The sequence below is a fragment of the Aegilops tauschii genome, chromosome 2, assembly GCF_002575655.3.
Source record: "Aegilops tauschii subsp. strangulata cultivar AL8/78 chromosome 2, Aet v6.0, whole genome shotgun sequence".
Taxonomy (NCBI): Eukaryota; Viridiplantae; Streptophyta; class Magnoliopsida; order Poales; family Poaceae; genus Aegilops; species Aegilops tauschii.
Window position 1 is genome coordinate 472,925,515 of NC_053036.3, and position 21,176 is coordinate 472,946,690.

At 57.0% G+C, this 21,176-nt stretch overlaps 1 protein-coding gene and 1 pseudogene across 1 annotated transcript; both read left to right on the forward strand.

Moving 5' to 3' along the window:
* Positions 1-15,186: 15,186 nt before the first annotated feature.
* LOC141041136 (uncharacterized) lies at positions 15,187-16,838 on the forward strand (annotated as a pseudogene).
* A 2,388-nt stretch (positions 16,839-19,226) lies between these two features.
* LOC141041137 (uncharacterized) lies at positions 19,227-19,844 on the forward strand. Its single transcript, XM_073507248.1, has one exon. The coding sequence runs from the start codon at positions 19,227-19,229 to the stop codon at positions 19,842-19,844; it is 618 nt and encodes a 205-aa protein (XP_073363349.1).
* Positions 19,845-21,176: the final 1,332 nt, after the last annotated feature.

Genomic DNA, 21,176 nt, shown 5'->3' on the forward strand with positions numbered 1-21,176 from the left:
AGTAACTAGTGGACTAAGGAATTTTCTCGATTATGGAGGTGGTAAAAGAGTTCGTCGTAAAAGGTTACGTCGATGCAAACTTTGACACTAATCCGGATGACTCTGAGTAGTGAACCGGATTCGTATAGTAGAGCAGTTAGTTGGAATAGCTCCAAGTAGCGCGTGGTAGCTGCATCTACAAGATGACATAGAGATTTGTAAAGCACACACGGATCTGAATGTTGCAGACCCGTTGACTAAAACCTCTCTCGTAAGCATAACATGATCAAACCCTAGAACTCATTGAGTGTTAATCACATGGTGATGTGAACTAGATTATTGACTCTAGTAAACTCTTGGGTATTAGTCACATGGCGATGTGAACTTTGAGTGTTAATCACATGGTGATGTGAACTAGATTATTGACTCTAGTGCAAGTGGGAGACTGTTGGAAATATGCCCTAGAGGCAATAATAAAATGGTTATTATTGTATTTCCTTGTTCATGATAATTGTCTATTGTTCATGCTATAATTGTATTAACTGGAAACCGTAATACATGTGTGAATACATAGACCACAACATGTCTCTAGTAAGCCTCTAGTTGACTAGCTCATTGATCAATAGATGGTTATGGTTTCCTGACCATGGACATTGGATGTCATTGATAACGGGATCACATCATTAGGAGAATGATGTGATGGACAAGACCCAATCCTAAGCATAGCACAAGATCGTGTAGTTCGTTTGCTAAGAGCTTTTCTAATGTCAAGTATCATTTCCTTAGACCATGAGATTGTGCAACTCCCGGATACCGTAGGAATGCTTTGGGTGTACCAAACGTCACAACGTAACTGGGTGGCTATAAAGGTATACTACGGGTATCTCCGAAAGTGTCTGTTGGGTTGGCACGAATCGAGACTGGGATTTGTCACTCCGTATGACGGAGAGGTATCTCTGGGCCCACTCGGTAATGCATCATCATAATGAGCTCAATGTGACTAAGGAGTTAGCCACGGGATCATGCATTACGGAACGAGTAAAGAGACTTCCCGGTAACGAGATTGAATGAGGTATTGGGATACCGACGATCGAATCTCGGGCAAGTAACATACCGATGGACAAAGGGAATTGTATACGGGATTGATTGAATCCCCGACATCGTGGTTCATCCGATGAGATCATCATGGAACATGTGGGAGCCAATATGGGTATCCAGATCCCGCTATTGGTTATTGGCCGGAGAGGTGTCTCGGTCATGTCTGCATGGTTCCCGAACCCGTAGGGTCTACACACTTAAGGTTCGGTGACGCTAGAGTTGTTATGGGAAATAGTATGTGGTTACCGAAGGTTGTTCGGAGTCCCGGATGAGATCCCGGACGTCACGAGGAGTTCCAAAATGGTCCGGAGACGAAGATTTATATATGGGAAGTCCTTATTCGGTCGCCGGAAGTGTTCGGGGGTATATCGGTATTGTACCGGGAGCACCGAAAGGGTTCCGGGGGTCCACCGGGAGGGTCCACCTGCCCCGGAGGGCCCTATGGGCCGAATATAGAGGGGAACCAGCCCCTAGGTGGGCTGGGCGCCAAACCCCCCTAGGGCCCATGCGCCTAGGGTTGGGGGGAAACCCTAAAGGGGGCGCCCCCTTGGCTTGGGGGGCAAGCCTCCCCCCTTGGCCGCCGCCCCCCTCTAGATCCATCTGGAGGGGGCCAGCCCCCTCTCCCTTGCCCCTATAAATAGAGGAGGGGTGGGAGGGCAGCCGCACCACATCCCTGGCGCAGCCCTCTCCTCCTCCAACTCCTTCTCCTCCTCCGTAGTGCTTGGCGAAGCCCTGCCGGAGAACCACGAGCTCCATTGCCACCGCGCCGTCGTGCTGCTAGAGTTCTTCCTCAACTTCTCCTCTCCCCTTGCTGGATCAAGAAGGAGGAGACGTCCCCGGGCTGTACGTGTGTTGAACGCGGAGGCGCCGTCCGTTCGGCGCTAGATCGGATCTTCTGCGATTTGAATCGCCGCGAGTACGACTCCATCAACCGCGTTCTTGTAATGCTTCCACTTAGCGGTCTTCAAGGGTATGAAGATGCACTCCCTCTCTCTCGTTGCTAGCATCTCCTAGATTGATCTTGGTGACACGTAGGATTTTTTTTTGAATTATTGCTACGTTCCCCAACACCTATCTATTCTCTTTGCATTTCACCTGCCTTTATATGATGTATGTCACCGGGTTAGTTAAAACGGACTGTATGGGGTGCGGCTGGCAGTAGGTGCCTCGCCTCCTCTGATTCACCCTGCTGCATCTCTTTTCCATCCTCGGATTCACCCTACTGTGCAGTAGGTGCCTCGCCTCCTCGACACTCAACAAGAGCCAAGGTGAGCTGATCTCTGTTCTCTGCCCATAATGTTTTTCCATTTTGTATGTTTTTCTCCATAGTTGTTAATCAGTTAATCCTGCACTGGATTGGGTGGTAGCATTGTCTACTGGATGCTTACCAATGGAATCATCTGGGCTAAGAAAATGTACTCTATTTTGATCTCTGGTGCCACAATTTCCTGATATTAAGTAGTGATGCTTACATGGCTACCTTATGTCTGATGTGAACTTTTGCCATGTACTGTAGTAATATTTAGTCATTGTGAGATGCAGATTTCCAGAAATATCAAGGGGTTGGGATATTGCATATTTAGGCCTGAATTTTGTCTTGCCAAAACTGTTGTACATATAGCGATTTCTTCAACTTCTGTATGGTAGTAACTATGGCTCACTTTTGTTCTGAATTGCATAATTAGTACTTACACTACAGCTCTGAAAGGTTCTCACCTAATTTATGCTTCTAATAAAACTAGGAATATACTCATCTGGCTACATTCATGTGATGTTATAGTTATTTATTTTGTAATATTCATGTGTTGTTTCATTCCTTGGAACTCATTAACATAGTTATTTATTTATTTTTGTTATAGATTATTTACATGTTCAAGTAGCTTAATTTTCTGATAGACATATTTGGAAACAGGCGGGACATGGCAAGGCTTTGATTTCTTGGATCATTCTGCTCTCCTGCTGTCGGATGTGGGGTTCTGGCAAACCCTTAAGGTTCGAACACTGGGGTGCGCGCGAAGCTTTTCCCCCTACCGATCTACGCCCTAGCTCGCTAAGATCTCGCAGACGAACTCGACGAACTCGCAACATAGAAAGACACGAGGTTTATACTGGTTTGGGCCACCGTTGTGGTGTAATACCCTACTCCAGTGTGGTGGTGGTGGATTGCCTCTTGGGCTGATGATGAACAGTACAAGGGAAGAACAGCCTCCTGAGGTTGAGGTGTTCTTGTGCTTGTGTAGTTGAGGATGATCCGAATCCGTTGCCTCCTACTATGGTGGCTAGACCTATTTATAGAGGCCCTGGTCCTCTTCCCAAATATCGAGCGGGAAGGGAGCCAACAACGGCGGGCAAATTTGAAGGGGGGCAGCTAGTACAAGCTATCCTGACAAAAGCGGTCTTCGCCTGCGAAAAGCTCTGGTGGTGACGCCGTCTTGGGCTCCACGATGACCTCCGTCTTGCCGTCCTCCTGGTCTTGGTCTCGTTGCACCAATATAGCAACCTTTGCCTGATGCCTCGGTACTCTTCGCCTACGCTGGCCTCCTTAGCACCAAAGAGGAAATAAGGACGATGCGCGCGCTGGCGCCCGCCTGGCGCCCGCCTGGTGCCGTTTGTCATGGCTCACGTCACGAGAGCCTCATGAGGTTTGCCCCGCCTTGATATCTCCGCTCCTCGTGAGCCTGCCTGGCTCGGCTACTCCAGAGGAGGTCTTGCGTCGTCTGCCTCGCGAGGGTCTTGGATGCCTTGTTGATGAAGATGGGCCGTACGGCCTGCTGGCTTAGCCTCGCTGTGGGCTGCAGGCAGGCAAGTCTAGGGACCCCCGTTCCCAGAACGCCGACAGTAGCCCCCGGGCCCAAGGTGCGCTCGGGCTTGGCTTCACGGCGAAGCCAAGGGTCAAGTTCGGAGCACGGCGGGCCCCAAAAGCCTGCGGCCTCGGTTGACGCGTGGCAGTTGATTGGACGTGGGCGTCTCTGCTTCCCCACGCTGCCTCGGCAACTGCACGACTTGACAAGAGGCTGGCGCAGGCAGCACCTACCTTCATTGCTTCTTCCTTGCCTTGCTCCAGATCCCCTTTCTTGCTCCTCGCCACCGCTACCTCCAGATCTGCTCCAATCTCATCCTGTACCCGCAATCCATGGCACCGCGCAAAGTCAAGACTTCCTCAACACTGGCTTGGTATGAGCCGGCCCTTGAGGCGCCCTCCATCACGGAGAAAAGCCTCGCCTCCATGCGCCTGCTGACGGCGGGCGAGAGAAATGAGTGGGGGAAGACGGAGCTTCGGCTCGCCTCCGACGAGCCGGAGTCTGAAGGGAGCACCTTCTTCCTTTTCTTCTCGAGCAGCATCGCCGTTGGGTTGGTCCCCCTTTCTCTGATTTCTTTTATGAAGTCCTCGACCACTGCGGTCTGCAGGCGTTGCATCTCCATCCCAACTCTGTCCTCCTCCTGTCCATCTTCGCTTACTACTGTGAGGCGTACCTGGGCGTGATGCCGTCCGTGGCGTTGCTTCGCCATTTCTTCTTCCTTCGTGTCGGTGAGGGTCACATCTCCGGATGCGCTAACTTCGTCGCATGCGACAAGGCCAACTCGATCTCGAGCACCGGGAAGAGGGCCGACAACATCCGATCCAAATGGGTCATGATGGATGCCCAGCGTGTCGATCCGTGCCTGGCGCTGCCGACGGAGGCGCCCCGATAGGGCAAGGGGTGGCCCAAGGCGGAGCTTGTCGACGAGCGGGCATCGTCAGTGTTGGGGCAGATGATGACCGACCTGAAGCCGGGCAACGCGAGGGCGGCCAAGATAATAGGGGCGATGCTCCTGAGGGAGTTATTGATGCTGCGGGTTGCCCCACTCCAGGCGCGCGCGCGCCCCCTCTGGGAGCTTGACGAAGAGGAGAACAAGACCCGCCTGAGGCCAGGGGACCTGCCTGGCAATGAATTGGACGCCGTCCTTCGCCTCATAGTCGAGGACAACCAGGAGTACCCGCCTAGCGCCTTCGTTCCCCTGTTCCAACGCAGGGACCGAGAGGAATTCGTTGCCTCCAGGCCGACTTTTGATGCGCGCGGGCTAGTGTCGCCGGCGCTTCCGGAAGCTCCTATGACGCAGAAACCGGTGGAGGTGTCTTCTGGCGAGTCCCGCGGAGAGGGGGAAGAGGAGGTGGACTCGGAGAAGACCCTGGAAGAGGTGGGGGAGACTTCCCCTCTGAGCAAGGCCGAGATTCTCCGCGCCCTTCCTGATGATGCCAAGGCCGACGCCTACCAAGGGGAGAGGGAGCAGCCCCTCATCCTGACAAGGGGTAGGTCATTGCTGGTGGCCCGCGGTGCCGCCTCCAGCCCGACACCTCCTGGGGCTGGATCCGGTTCTGCTTCTGCACCGCCTGCTGCTGCCGGGACCCGAACGCCTGCCCCTCAGGTCCCGATGCTGTCAGGCTTCAAGCTTCCCAAGAGGAAGGAGGATACGGCGACCGTGCCTCCCTCCGCAGAGAAAGGAGGCAGCAGCGCCCGCATCTCCCCAGCCCGGTCGTCCTCGCAGGGCCAAGAGGAACATCGCAGCGTGGAATCAGCCCCCATGGCCCCGCTGGCTCCGGAGGTGCCGGCGCTTGGCGCGGCTGACGAGGTCCCAGCTGCTCCGGGGTTCGCGGTCTCCCAAGCCCTGGTGACGATGTCGCTCCCTCCCACTGCTGCACCTCCACTCCCTGATTCTTCTGCTCCTGCTGCTGTCTTGGAGCACGCCCTTTCGGAGATGACCCAGCTACAGGCGGATCTCCTGAGTGCGGACCCGCGCCTGGAGTTGGCCTCTGGCTGGCTTCACTCTGACCTGGCGGTTCGCGCGGCGCTGGGCCAGGCTGCCGCGGCTTCCGAGAAGGAGAAGCAAGGAGCCGCCAGCGCTGCAGCCGATCGTGAGGTGGCGCTGAAGGACGCCAAGGCCGCTCGTGACCGCTGCCAAGTGCTGGAGGGCGAGTTGCAGAGCCTGCGCGACAAGCACGCCGAAGAGGTACGCTGCCGCCAAGCGAAGGAGGTGGAGATGAAGGCCCGGGAGGAAGCTGTCAAGAACTGTGATGCCGAGCTGGCGGAGCTGGAGAAGAAGCAGGCCGCTGAGCGCAACCGGTTGGAAGAGTTGGAGCAGAAGATGGGGACGAGGGAGGCCGATCTTGATGCCAAGGCGCGAGTCCTGGCCGAAGACCGCGTGTCCTTCACCGATCTCGAGAAGAGATCTCGCAAGGCGCTGAAGACGCTTTATGAGCACGGCCTGGAGAAGCCTCTGGACACCGACGAGGACGGCCCTGCCCAGCTGCTTCCTCTCGTGGTGAAGGCGCTTGAGGAGGTCGTTGATGGTCTCGGTCCCATGGCGGAGGCAGAAGCTCGCGTCCTGTCTTCAGCCGCACTGACTCGCGTCTTTAGCCACCTGCACCTTCGCGACCCCAACGCTTGCCTTGACGAGCTGCTGGAGCCTGTAGCTGAAGATCAATGCGAGGCGGCTGCCGCGGCCGTGCAAAATCAAGTGGGGGCCTTGCTGAGGAAGTTCCGCGGCTTTGTCTTCGCTCCTCTGTCCGGCGATGTCGCCGACCTTGCAGCTGGTGGTGAAGGTGAAGACAAAATTGCTCACGAGGGAGCACCTTCCGCAGGCGACGACGACGTCTAGAGGTGACCCGCGACCATTCTTCCTGTTCCGTTCCTGCGACATGTATCAGGCCTCGTGGAGGCGTTTAGACTTTTCATTTGGTATTCTGAGGACAATATGCTTGTAATATTTGCTTTGAGATTTTGCGATTTCCTTCCTATTTGCTTTGCGTTCTGCGTCGGCAGAGCCCGGCCCCGCGCATACCTCAACCACCATTGGGCCGACCGGAGACCAGGACGGACCAAGGAGTGAGGGGCTACGTGACCAGTTAGGCTCCTGAGTCGCGATGCTCAGGAGTACCCCTTGACGTGCGAACAACATATAGGGAGAGTTCGTGAGGATAGATTAATGTTCTACGTCGGCAGAGCCCGGCCCCACGCATATCTCAACTGCCATTGGGCCGACCGGAGACCAGGACGGACCAAGGAGTGAGGGGCTACGTGACCAGTTAGGCTCCTGAGTCGCGATGCTCAGGAGTCCCCCTTGACGTGCAAACAATTTCCATACCTGCCCTCGCCGAGGCCTCGGGAGGGGCGCGCGACGCCCAGGTCCGAGGACCTGGTTGGGTGGCATGCGCTTGGGCGTGACCCGAGCGCAGCCCCCGTGCCCAGCCCCCTCGCGCGGATCTCCCGAGGGGAGGCGTTGCGGTGAGGCTGGACGCTGAGCTCTGGGCTCCCTGAGGTTGGTACGACCGTGGGGCCGCCCTCAGTTGTTTATCACCAGCGCGGAGCATAGTGCTTCCGCTTGTGCACGGGCATAGCCGCTCCTCGGCAGTGTCGACAGCCAGCGCGGAGCATGGTGCTTCCACTTGGGCGTGGGATGGGGGCCCCCTCCAGGAGGAGCCCCCGGGGCGTGTACAGCCCCGCCCTGACACGTGGCTTGCACGACAGGGCTGTGAGGTGTATCTGGGCACTCGTGAGCCAGCGCGGGACTCACGAGGCCCTACCTCAAGGCGGGTTGCGCCTGGTCTTGAGTCTTGGTGATTTTTTCTGTAAGGCGGTTAGATGCAAGCACTCTACGTCCTCAGGTCCCGGCCCTCGAGCAAGCTCAGCCGCCGCTGGTATGCCAGGTCGCGATGCCGTGGTCAAGGCCAGGGGGTGAGGGCTGGAGAGCCAGTAAGAGCTCCTGAGTCGCGATGCTCAGGAGCCCCCCTTTTAACGTGCAAGCGGATTGCATAGGATGAACAGGCGGGCGGCGAGCGGCAATCGAGCGGGCGATAGCCATTGGCAGGTTAAGCATGGAGAGCAGATCAACTTGGATAAATGCAGGAAGATACATGCCACTGGGTCCGGCCCGAGCGGCTTGGGGATGATGCAGCCCGAGGGGCGCCCCCAGCAAGGTAAGCTAAAGACATAAGCAAAAGGGATACATGCCACAGGGACGGACCCATGTGGCCTGGGAATAATGCAGCCCGAGGGGCACTCCCAGCTTAAACGAACTTGGAAGATGTCACCTGGTTCTGTAGACGAAGTAGAGTTGGTACAGCTGAAGGCGTGCGCTGAAGAAATGACTCCTCATGAGCCACCGGGACCCTGAGCCTCGGGAGGCTCTGGGGGCTCGGGAGGTTCCCTGAAGACCGTCTCCATCTCCTCCAGGACGGCGTGGTACATGGCCTCCTGAGCCACCAGGACACGCCGTAGGTCGCGTTGATAGGCTGACGCCACACTCGGCAAGCCGAAGGGCATGCGAACGTAGCTGTGCAGCAGGCCCTCGTAGTGGCCCACACGCGAAGGCCAGAAACGCTCCTGAGATGCGGCCCTATTGAGCCCGGGGACGTCGATGAAAACACGCAGCCCAACATCCTCACCAGGATGCGGAGCTGCGCCTCGTGAGCGGCTGTCGCCGCGCATGGCTCTTGCTTCTTGCAGTTCCTGAATGGTGTTGGTGATGAACTCCTGAGTGGTGGGCACTCCTTGCCCTGTGCTCTCCTGAGGGTCACGTGCCGCGAAGCACGCCTCCAAGTGGTGCCCAAGCGCCTCCCTCGTGAGGTTGGCATGGTCTGAGGCCCTCCAGAAGAGAGCCCCCGAGCCCTGCCCGAGAAGGGCGCCGGGGCGTCTTCCTATGCGATGGAGGGAGGCGCCCCTGGAGCGGGCGCTGATCCTGCCGCGACGCCATCTTCCTGAGGTCCTGCGCGGCGCGGCTGCTTCTTCTTGGGGATGGCCTCCGGAGGGCCTTCACTTATGCCGTCGGGGTCGTCGATTGCTGCGGCTTGGAAGGCGTGCTCGAGGGAGCACACCGCATCCCTCTCTTCACACGGGACCGTGATGATTCCTCCGCTTCCTGGCATCTTGAGAACGTTGTAGCCGTGATGAGTGACTGCCATGAACTTGGCCAGGGCTGGATACCCGAGGATGGCATTGTACGGCAAGCGGATGTGGGCGACGTCGAAGTCGATGAGCTCGGTGCGGTAGTTCTTGCGCTCCCCGAAGGTGACAGGCAGGCGGACCTGCCCTAACGGTGTGGTGGAACCGTCGGTCACTCCTGAGAAAGGCTTGGTGGGCTGGAGCTGTTCGTATGGCACTTGAAGGTTGTCGAACGTGTTGACGGACAGGATGTTGAGCCCTGCGCCGCCGTCGATGAGGGTCTTGGTGACCTGCACATTGCTGATGACTGGGGAACACAACATAGGGAGGGCGCCAGCGGTGGCTGCGCACTTGAGCTGATCCGCTGAGTTGAAAGTGATGGCACATTGGGACCACCTGAGCGGGCGCGTGGCCTCGAGCTTCGGGAGCACCGCGTTCACCTCGCGAGCGAACTGTTTGAAAATGCGCTGAGAGGCTGGGGCCTAGGCGCCGCCCAAGATGCAGGCGATCGCACGCGGCTCCTGGAAGCCCCCAGCCCCCTCGTCCTGGTGGTGATCGTCGTTCCTCCTTGGTGGCGGCAGCGGGGGAAGACCGGTGTTGCCCTGGGGCGATCCTCATGAGGCGGGTCCCTCCAGGCGCCCTCGCGAGGTTGGTCCTGCCAGCGGTCCTCACGAGGCCGGTCACGCCACTCCTAGCGCGGGCCACGGTCGTCCCAGCGTCCGCCTCCACGTCCTCCTCCGCGGCCATAGGCCCGGTCGTTGCGCTCAGGGCGTCGACCGTAGCGTCCTTCCCGTATGGCTCTGAGCTCTTGACAGTCGCTGGTGTTGTGGGTGTTCAGGTTGTGGAAGGCGCAGAACGGTCGGCCATTCTTGGATGACTCGGGCTGATCTCTGCCCCGCTTGGTGTCGGGCTCCGCTGCGAGCACAACTGCCTCCTTGCGCTTCATGTCCTTGGCCTTGGCCTTCTTCTCTTACGCGCCTGCGGCTGGCAGCTCAAGGAGAGAGAGGCGCCCCTCCTCAGCTCTTGCGCACTTGGTCGCCAGGCTGAACAGCTCCTGAGAGGTGCAAAGCTCCTCATGGATGGCAAGCTCTTCCTTCATCTTGACGTCACGGACGCCGTCGGAAAACGCGGAGATGATGGCCTCGTCCCTGACCTTGGGGATCTTGAGGCGGGTGTTGTTGAAGCGCTGGATGTACTTCTGGAGGGTCTCTCCTGGTTGCTGCTTGATGCAGCGCAGATCACCCGCGGCCGGTGGGCGGTCGCGAGTGCCCTGGAAGTTGGCGACGAAGCGGTCGCGCATCTCGTCCCAGGAGGAGATCGAGCCGTGCTGCAGGTTCAGGAGCCAGGAGCGAGCTCCATCCTTGAGAGCCATGGGAAACCAGTTTGCCATGACTTTTTCGTCGCTGTTGGCCGCTTCGATGCTCAATTCATAGAGTTGCAGGAACTCCGCGGGGTCGGCGGTGCCGTCATAGCAAGGAGGCAGGTCCGGCTTGAACTTGCCTGGCCAGGCGACGCTACGCAGCTTGGGGGTGAAGGCGCGGCAGCCAGCCGTGGTTGCCGGGGCCCACTTCGGAGGTGGAGCTTGGTCTTGACGAGGTCCGCGCTGCGCCGCTGCGGGCGGTGCGCGGTCTTGACGAGGTGGCGCGGGGAGCGCAGGTGCAGCTTCTCGCGGCCGCGGCATTTCTTGGCAGCTTCTCTCTTCGCGCGCGGGCGCCGGGCATGGTGGATCACGGCGCGGAGCCGCGCGCCTTGGTGCCAAGGCTTCGTCTTGGGGCTGAGGTGGTGGAGGCACGCCATGAGCCCCGTCGCCCGTGGCTGGTTGAGGGGGAGGCAGAGAGTGGGACGGCGTCGAAGAGCCCCCTGCGGCACGGATGAGCTCGGCGACGCGATCGAGTCACTCCTCGTAGAGGTCGTCGACGGGGCGGTAGCGCAGGAGCTCGTTCGCCGCAAGGAGCGCGGCCCGTGCCTCCATGGGAGCGCGGTGCGCGTGGGACGAAGAACCGGCAGGGGTCAGTGATGGAGTAGCGGTGTGGCCGTCCTGCCGCACCGAAGGATGGAGTGAGGATGCCTGCTGCTCGTTCCCCGCCAGGCCGGTGGCAGCGTTGGCGGCGGGGGACGGAGAACGACGAGGTGGCCCGCCAACGGGAGCCGTCTGAGCGACGCGGGCGGTGAGGGCAGCCCGACGCTCAGCTCGAGCATGGCGAGCGTCCGCCATGAAGACGATGGAGCGACGGAGCGACGAACTGATGGAAGGGAAGCTACGGCGCACCCCTACCTGGCACGCCAAATGTCGGATGTGGGGTTCCGGCAAACCCTTAAGGTTTAAACACTGGGGTGCGCGCGAAGCTTTTCCCCCCTACCGATCTACGCCCTAGCTCGCTAAGATCTCGCGGACGAACTCGACGAACTCGCAACACAGAAAGACACGAGGTTTATACTGGTTCGGGCCACCGTTGTGGTGTAATACCCTACTCCAGTGTGGTGGTGGTGGATTGCCTCTTGGGCTGATGATGAACAGTACAAGGGAAGAACAGCCTCCCGAGGTTGAGGTGTTCTTGTTCTTGTGTAGCTGAGGATGATCCGAATCCGTTGCTTCCTACTATGGTGGCTAGACCTATTTATAGAGGCCATGGTCCTCTTCCCAAATATCGAGCGGGAAGGGAGCCAACAACGGCGGGCAAATTTGAAGGGGGACAGCTAGTACAAGCTATCCTGACAAAAGCGGTCTTCGCCTGCGAAAAGCTCTGGTGGTGACGCCGTCTTGGGCTCCACGATGACCTCCGTCTTGCCGTCCTCCTGGTCTTGGTCTCGTCGCACCAATATAGAAACCTTTGCCTGATGCCTCGGTACTCTTCGCCTGCGCTGGCCTCCTTAGCACCAAAGAGGAAATAAGGACGCTGCGCGCGCTGGCGCCCGCCTGGCGCCCGCCTGGTGCCGTTTGTCATGCCTCACGTCACGAGAGCCTCGTGAGGTTTGCCCCGCCTTGATATCTCCGCTCCTCGTGAGCCTGCCTGGCTCGGCCACTCCAGAGGAGGTCTTGCATCGTCCGCCTCGTGAGGCTTGGACCCTCACGAGGGTCTTGGATGCCTTGTTGATGAAGATGGGCCGTACGGCCTGCTGGCTTAGCCTCGCTGTGGGCCGCAGGCAGGCAAGTCTGGGGACCCCCGTTCCCAGAACGCCGACACCTGCTAACAAGATTGAGGAACAAAGGAAGTAATGGGGAAGAACTATTCATGTTGTTAGTAAGAAAAGATCGATCAAGTCAGCAAGAAGAAAACAAGAGGAAAATTATGAGGCGCCATGGGTAGTGACTCAAGCGTTGTGTGTGCGTGTTTGGTTCATTGGTTGGTTTCTGGTTATACTTTGGGAGGCCAGATAGGGGTCTAACGAGTTGAGCTAGCTTTCTAATCGCAAAGGCTGAATTGCGAGTTCCAGAGTTCCCTGCTCCCTACTCCCACAAAGGTCAGTGTTCAAGCACCAATCTTTAGATAATGTACTTGTTGACGTTTGCAACCATATCAGTCATAAGTCCGCAAAGCGTATGCTTTTGTAGCTTCGATTTGTGTGAGGTTGCTATGTATTTGAGATGTATTTGTATTAGTTGAGTCGTGCAGCAAAATTACCACCATCGATTAGAATTATATAAAATCTGACAAATTAAATGTATTGATGCTTCGTTGAGTCTACTACTAATAGGATTGCAATGTGTTTTTACTGGAAAGCTTTCGTAGCCTATCTTTTTTTGCGGGTGAGTTGTAGGATATAGGATTCCTTAGATCTAAGGTCTTTTTCTATTGCATTTTATTACTGTGTTATTTTACATTATGATGATCTTTCTGCTATCCGTATGTACCATGTTTTAGATCTTTCGGACATTTTGCCTTCTCTTGTGATGTACTTTTGTTGCGACTTTGCTGCAGATGTCGATCACTACTTTGGCTGAACTTGTCCCGGGAATTAGCACTGTCACGGTTCGTGTTTTCGTCGCGCGAATGTGGCAGCATCGTGGGGCCACTAATGTTGGGCCCATAAAGCACACCGACTTGGTCTTTCTGGACGCTGAGGTAGTTGATCTGTCCTTATGACTCGTGTTGCTTGCCATTTTTATCCTTTCGTGTTGTTTGATGCATTAAAGTTTTACATTGCACATGACTAGACAGTGTTGATAACAGATCATTCGCATGTGTGATGCTGCTGAAACTCTTAAAGGTGATTTCTACAATCCTATTTTGTTACTATCTGCAACCATTACTTTAAGCAACTCCGCGCGATAGTTATGGCTTGATTTTTAAGTTCTTTTTGCCCGTCTCCCTGTTTAGGGAGATGTATGTGTGTTCTTGAAATTGTTGTACTCGTGTGAGCTCAGTTGTTGAACCAATACATAATAGTGATTGAACTTGGATTTTTTTGCTTCGTATTGATTTGGAAGTTATACATAAATACCCATGTGTATGTTTTTTTTATTCAGCAAAGTGAACATCTATACTCAAATTTTTCAATGTCAGATTACTATCCACACCTATATGCTTTTTTCCGAAGTATGATGGTTAGCTTGAATTATGTCATCTTGATTATGTGCCATTTTTCTTTTGATCATTTTCTTACAATATGAAAATTCTTGCTTAAATTTTGAGTTCGTTTAGGCTAATGTTTCTTTTTTGATTTTGAGTTAGTTTTCCTTTTCCATAGGATCCTATGATAGAAAAAAACATTGTATACTATCATGGTAAATTATATGTTGCTGCATAATTTGTTCAGATAGTGTTTTATCTGTAGCCTGCAGGCTTTGAGCATTTGCCAACTGAGCCTGTATTTCTGTTCAAGTACTGAAAAATAACCAGACTCACCTTTGCATATATTTTTGCGACAAAATTGAATATGTACTGAACTTGCGCTGAATATGTTCATGTTTGTGTTCCAGTGGGAAGCTTTTTTTTGGTAACTGATATTTGATTCCATATTCTCTTTTTTTGTAAGTAGTGCATGTTCGTGTTTGTATATTAATGGGAAGCAAAAAATATTCCTGTTAAATTCCTGCAAGATAGCCATACTCACCTTCGCATATACTGTTTTCTGAAAAGAATTGAATCATGTACTGAACTTGCACTAATTATGTTCGTGTTTGTGTTTCAACCGGAAGCAAAATTCATTGCTGTTAATTCAATGCAAGGTAACCAGACTCACCTTTGCATATGTATTTTAGTTGAAAGAAAATTGAACCATATCTGCTGGGTACCGACAAGGGATTGGTTCCTTCTGTTACTTTATTCAGCTTCTGTTGGCTTCGTTTCTGTCTGCCTTTCCTGATTAAGATGTGCGCTTGTTATGACCGATTTAGCTTATAACCGGAGGAGGCCCACCGGGCAGTAGTTAGGGGCTTGGCCCACAAGTTATCTTAGGTTAATTATTATGCAAGTTATCTAGGTTATAAATATAAGCTGTAACTCTTTTCGGAATCAAGCAATAAAGATATTTTCTATCCCTATTGCCCAGCTCCCAGAGGAGCCGGAACCCTAGCCGCTTCCAGCCCTAACCGCCGCCGCCCTCCTCCTTCCTCGCGAAAGCGCCGACGCGCCGGAGCTCGCGTCCTCGCCCTCAACCTCCGCTGTTCTGCCCTTATAACCTAAGGAGTAGAGTCGGTAGGAACCCTAGTCCTACCAATTTGGTAATCAGAGACCAAGTTCCGATCATGTCGCTGCCACCACCACCGCCGGCGCTTTCCAGCGGCTCCACCGCGCCGATGACGATGGCGCTGCCCCTCAACGCGCCGATGACGACGGCGCCACCCCTCAATGCGCCGATGACGTCCACCACCGGGACAACCACGCTGGCGGGCCACGTCTCCACCGCGGCCCCGCCCGCGCCGCCATCCCTGGTTCCCTCTGCGCCACCGCCGTCCGCCGTCTTCACACCGGAGCAGGTCACGGCCACCCTGCGGGACCTCGTCACCGCCGTCCAGAGCCTCCACTTGTAGCAGCAGCAGTACGTGGCCGGGCCCTACATGCCCCTGCCGACGGCGCCCGTTGTCGCCTACGGCCACACGCCGTGGCCACCCTAAGGCGTCTCCCCGTACGGCGCCCCTCTGATGCTGCCGTTCCAGGCGGCTCCACCGGGCGGCCCTCCGGCTGCCGCGGCACCCCTCTGGCCCTTGGCGCCGACGCCGTCATCGGGCCCCTGGCCGCTACAGCAGATGCCGCAGGCGGCGGCCACCGGACCACTGCAGCCGTTCTCTGCGCCGACTTGCACCGGGCAGCCGCTGCCGCCGTTCCAGGAGGGACACCCCGGCGGGACCACGCAGGCCGCGGCCCCTCTGTGGTACTTGCAGTCACCCTCCCCCGCGGCCACCGACGCCCCTGCCCACCCCCCGCCACCGACGCTACAACCACCGGCGCCGCCCCTGCCTAGCTCGGGGGCACCCTCGCCGACCGGCCTCCCGATTCATCAGGTCCGGTTTCCGCCCTCCCCGTCGCCACTTCCAACGTGGGCGGCTGGGTCTTCGCCTTCGCCGGTCTACACCACGGCCCCGAACAGCCGACTCCGTTCCTGCAGTTCGGGGGGGCATCTGGTTCCGCCGGTCCATACCCGGAGTACTCCGACCAGGCGCCACCCGCCTCGCTGCTCCGCACCTCCGAGCCAGCTCGACACGGTGTTCCCTCCCAGGCACCGCCGCGGTTCGCCAAGATCGACTTCGCCACTTATGACGGCGCGGAGGACCCCCTCAACTGGCTCAACCAGTGCGACCAGTTCTTTTGCGGGTAGCGCACACTCGCTTCGGAGCGGACCCGGCTTGCCTCTTATCACCTCCGCGACGCAGCACAGACGTGGTACTACGCTCTCGAGTAGGACGAGGGTGCCATGCCTACTTGGGAGCGCTTCCGCGAGCTCTGCCTCCTCCGTTTTGGGCCCCCGGTTCGCGGGAGCCGCCTGTCCGAGCTCGGCCGCCTTCCCTTCACCTCTACGGTGCAGGACTTCGCCGACCGCTTCCAGGCCTTGGCGTGCCATGCGTCGGGCGTGACGGCGCAGCAGCGCGCCGACCTCTTTGTTGGTGGCCTCCCGGATCACATTTGCGTCGACGTGGAGCTTCGCGGCCCTCAGGATCTCCAGATGGCCATGTATTACGCCCGGGCATTCGAGGCTCGCGCCCAGGCCATGCTGCCGGCTGCCCGGGCCCAAGGAGGCCGGCAGACCAGCCGCCCGCCACCTGCACCAGGCCGGCCACCCCCGGCCACACCGGCGCCCACTACCTCGGCCATGACGCGCCCCTTTCGGCGTCTCTCTCCGGCGGAGCAGATGGAGCGGCGGCGACAGGGCCTTTGCTTTAACTGTGACGAGCCCTATACGCCGACCCATGTGTGCCTGCGCCTCTTCTACTTGGAGACGGTCGACTTCATCGAGGAGGACGCTTTGGCCGATGAGGCCACGGCACTACCACCCCCAGCGGCGGCTGAGGGCGCACCCGCGGCTGCCCCGGCGACGACCCTTGTAGTCTCTCTCCACGCGCTCGCCGGGATCCGTGACGAGCGGACCATGCTCTTGCCGGTGATGATCCACAGCGAGATCTTGGTGGCCTTGGTGGATACAGGCTCCACCCATAAGTTCCTGCCCGAGGCTACCATGCGTCGCTTAGCGCTTCAGCCGACGGGCGGGGAGCAACTTCAGGTCACGGTGTCCAACGGCGATCGCCTCCGGTGTCATGGACTCGCATGGGACGTCCCCATCACCATCGGCGGGGACACTTCTCCATCACCTGTGCGGGCATCGACTTGGGATGCTTCGACTTCATCCTTGGCGTCGACTTCCTGCGGACCCTCGGTCCCATTCTTTGGGACTTCGACGCGCTGACGATGACTTTCTGCCGCCTGGGCCGCCGCATTCGGTGGGACGGCGTTGGGGGCGCCACGCCCGCACCACCTCAGCTTCAGCTGGCCGCGGCCACCTCCGAGGCCGAGCATCCGCTCTTGGAGAACCTTCTGCATCAGCACGACGACCTCTTCACCGAGCCACAGGGTCTTCCGCCTGCCCGGGCATATGATCACTGTATACATCTCTTGCCGGGCTCTGCGCCGGTGGCGGTGCATCCTTACCACTACCCGCAGCTGCAGAAGGACGAGTTGGAGCGGCAGTGTGCGCTTATGCTCGCGGCATGCATCATCCGTATCTCCACCTCGCCGTTTACCGCGCCAGTGCTTCTTGTCCGCAAGTCGGACGGCACGTGGCGTTTCTGCATTGACTACAGTGCCCTTAATGCTGTTACGCCTAAGGATAAGTTCCCTATTCCGGTGGTTGATGAGCTCCTGGATGAGCTACACGGGGCGCGCTTCTTCACCAAGCTTGATCTCCGGTCGGGGTACCACCAGGTGCGCATGCACCCAGATGACATCGCCAAGACGGCGTTTCGGACTCACCATGGCCACTTTTCGAGTTCTTGGTAATGCCCTTTGGCCTCACCAACGCCCCGGCGACCTTCCAGGCCCTGATGAACGATGTCCTCTGGCCCTACTTACGTTGGTTTGTGCTCGTTTTCTTTGATGATATTCTGATCTACAACGCCTCTTGGGCAGAGCACCTCCAGCACGTCGCCATCATCTTCAACGAGCTTCGGGCGCACCATCTTCATCTTAAGCGCTCGAAGTGCTCGTTCGGTACGCCTTCCGTCGCCTACCTCGGCCATGTCATCTCGGCCGACGGGGTGGCTATGGACGCCGACAAGGTGGCGGCCGTCGCAGCCTGGCCGACGCCGCACTCACCGCGGGCTCTTCGCGGTTTTCTCGGCCTCGCCGAATACTACCGGAAGTTCATCCGGGAGTTCGGCCTCATTGCGTCGCCACTCACGCGGTTGCTGCACCACGACGCCTTCGCCTGGGACGAGGAGGCGACAGCGGCCTTCGAGGCCCTCAAGGGGGCCCTCATGACGGGGCCCGTTCTTCAGATGCCGGATTTTGACCGCCCCTTCGTGGTGGACTATGACGCCTCGGGTGCGGGGTTCGGCGCCGTGCTTCATCAGGGCGATGGTCCTCTCGCCTTCTTCAGCCGGCCCTTCGCTCCGCGCCATCTTAAGCTCGCGGCGTACGAGCGGGAGCTCATTGGCTTGGTGCAGGCCGTGCGCCATTGGCGGCCCTATCTGTGGGGCCGGTCTTTCCAGATTTGCACGGACCACTACAGTCTCAAGTTCTTGCTGGACCAGAGGCTCTCGACCGTGCCGCAGCACCAGTGGATTAGCAAGCTCTTTGGCTTCGACTTCTCCGTCGAGTATCGCCCGGGTCGTCTTAATACCGTGGCTGACGCCTTGTCGCGCCGCGATGCCGACCTCGACTCCACCGACGGCGCCTCCAAGGGGACGGCGCTGTGCATCCGCTCCGGGCCCACCTTCGGCCTCTTCGCCGAGATTCACCGGGCGACGGCGACCGCTGAAGACACGGTCCTCCTTCGGCAGCAGCTAGCTGCCGGCGACCTGGAGGAGCCTTGGCGCTTCACTGACGGCCTGCTCCTCCATGGGCACCGCGTCTTTGTTCCGGCACATGATGATCACCGTCACCAGGTCCTATTGCTGGCCCACTCGGCTGGTCATGAGGGTGTGCAGAAAACCCTCCATTGTCTACGCGTCGACTTCTACATTCCTGGTGATCGCGCCTTGGTCTGTGACTGGGTGCGATCTTGCATGACATGCCAGCGCAACAAGACGGAGACATTACGGCCGGCTGGTCTGCTTCAGCCTTTGGACATGCCATCTCAGGTCTGGGCAGATATCTCCATGGACTTCATCGAGGGCCTTCCCAAGGTGGACGGCAAATCCGTCATTCTCACTGTGGTCGACCGCTTCTCCAAGTATGCTCACTTCATCGCGCTGGGGCATCCGTATACCGCCGTGTCCGTGGCCCGTGCCTTCTTCGAGGGGATCGTTCGTCTTCACGGGTTCCCCTCTTCGATCGTCAGTGATCGGGACCCGGTGTCACAGGCCATGTTTGGCGCGACCTCTTCAGGATGGTGGGCGTCAAGCTCCGCCTGAGCACGGCCTTCCACCCACAGACGGACGGCCCATCAGAGGTGGTTAACAAGGTGATTGCCATGTATTTGCGCTGTGTTACAGGAGATCGCCCTCGGGCTTGGGTGGATTGGCTCGCGTGGGCGGAGTACTGCTACAACACCTCCTATCACTCCGCCCTGCGTGCTACACCATTTGAGGTGGTCTACGGTCGGCCGTTGCCGCCTATCTTGCCGGTGGACCCGGCGATGGCGCGGACAGAGGCCGCGGGCGAGCTTATTCGCACTCGTGACGAGATGCTTGCTGAGGTCCGTCAGCGTCTCCTCCAGGCCCAGCAGCTAGCCAAGCATTACTACGACGGCAACCATCGCGAGGCGGAGTTCGCGGTGGGTGATTGGGTGTGGCTGCGTCTTCTCCACCGCTCTACGCAGTCACTAGACCCGCGCGCGAAGCGCAAGCTCGGCCCTCGCTACGCCGGGCCGTTCACCGTCTTGGAGCGCATTGGGCAGGTGGCCTATCGCCTTCAGCTTCCAGCCGGTGCTCGCATCCACGACGTTTTCCATGTGGGGCTGCTCAAGCCTTTTCGTGGAGAGCCACCGGCCGCTCCACCCGCGCTTCCTCCGACCGCCGACGGACGTCTTCTTCCGGAGCCGGAGAAGGTGTTGCGGGCGCAGCTCCGTCGCGGGGTGTGGTTCGTTCTGATCCAGTGGGCAGGCCTTCCGGAGGAGGAGGCTACTTGGGAGCAGCGTGACGACTTCCGCCAACACTATCCAGACTTTCAGCTCGAGGACGAGTTGTTTGCGCAGGCGGGGAGAGATGTTATGACCGGTTTAGCTTATAACCGGAGGAGGCCCACCGGGCAGTAGTTAGGGGCTTGGCCCACAAGTTATCTTAGGTTAATTATTATGCAAGTTATCTAGGTTATAAATATAGGCTGTAAGACTCTTTTCGGAATCAAGCAATAAAGATATTTTCTATCCCTATTGCCCGGCTCCCAGAGGAGCCGAAACCCTAGCCGCCTCCAGCCCTAACCGCCGCCGCCCTCCTCCTTCCTCGCGACGGCGCCGACGCGCCGGAGCTTGCGTCCTCGCCCTCAACCTCCGCTGTTCTGCCCTTATAACCTAAGGAGTAGAGTCGGTAGGAACCCTAGTCCTACCAGCGCTATCTCCTGATTCCATCGGTGCAGCGGGCTGCTAGAAAGGGGGGCATGGCAGCATCCGGCGACTCCCAACCCTCGCGAGCTCGGACCCTCGCCGCCTTCTTCGCTTCTCGGACCCTCTCGTGTTCCTCATTGGTGTGCGCAGCCACACCAGTGCTGCCCCAACTCCCGCGCCGTCAAGCCCATTTCCCTCGCCCCTAACCTAGGGTTGGGCAAGCTCGTTGTCGTCCGCCTCGTTGGCCCACCTACTGTGCACCGGGGAGGAGCTTTTCCTTGGGAAGACGCATATATCATTGTCGTTCCATCAGGAGGAGGGCACCATCACCCAGCCACTTGGTTGCTCTCTCTCTCCCTCTCTCTGATCTCAACTTGATTTCCTCATTTTTTAGTACTGTATTTTTTTTGCGAATACATTTTTTAGTACTGTAGGCTGTGCTTATCAAGTTGCAATTGTTTATGGTGTTTTTTTAATATACGTTTCTGAAATCTAATCTCTTTGTGCTGAATTAGTTGTTGTGATCACAAGTTAATCTTTTTGCATGTCTTCACTGAAGGAGGCTTGCGGGTTTACCTTAAGCATCTTATCTTAAACAATGGTCAACATTAACTATTCGGTTAGGCACCCAGTAGAGGTTTACCTATCATTGAATAGTTAGGCACCCAGTAGAGGTTTACCTATCATTGTATCAAGGAGCTTACTGTTTCCATTTGCTAAGCAAAGTTTTGAGATATTCCATCATAATTATCTAATTGTAATGCTTTTATGATGCAGGACTAATATCTTGCGATGTGGCTTTCTTGTATCCCATTTGCCCTGCTGCTCCTGAAAGAGATACCATTTTGTTAGTGTTTACTGGTTAATCCTTTTGCATATTTTTATGGATGGATACTCGATGTGCTGGGTTCATATCGTTGCTGATACTTGCCTTCTCTTGCTGATTTCCCAAATCATGCACATAGCTATTTTAGTATGGGTTAGGCAATATCCCTTTGTAAAAAAGTATATATGTATGTCACCTTTTGTATGAGTGAAATATTC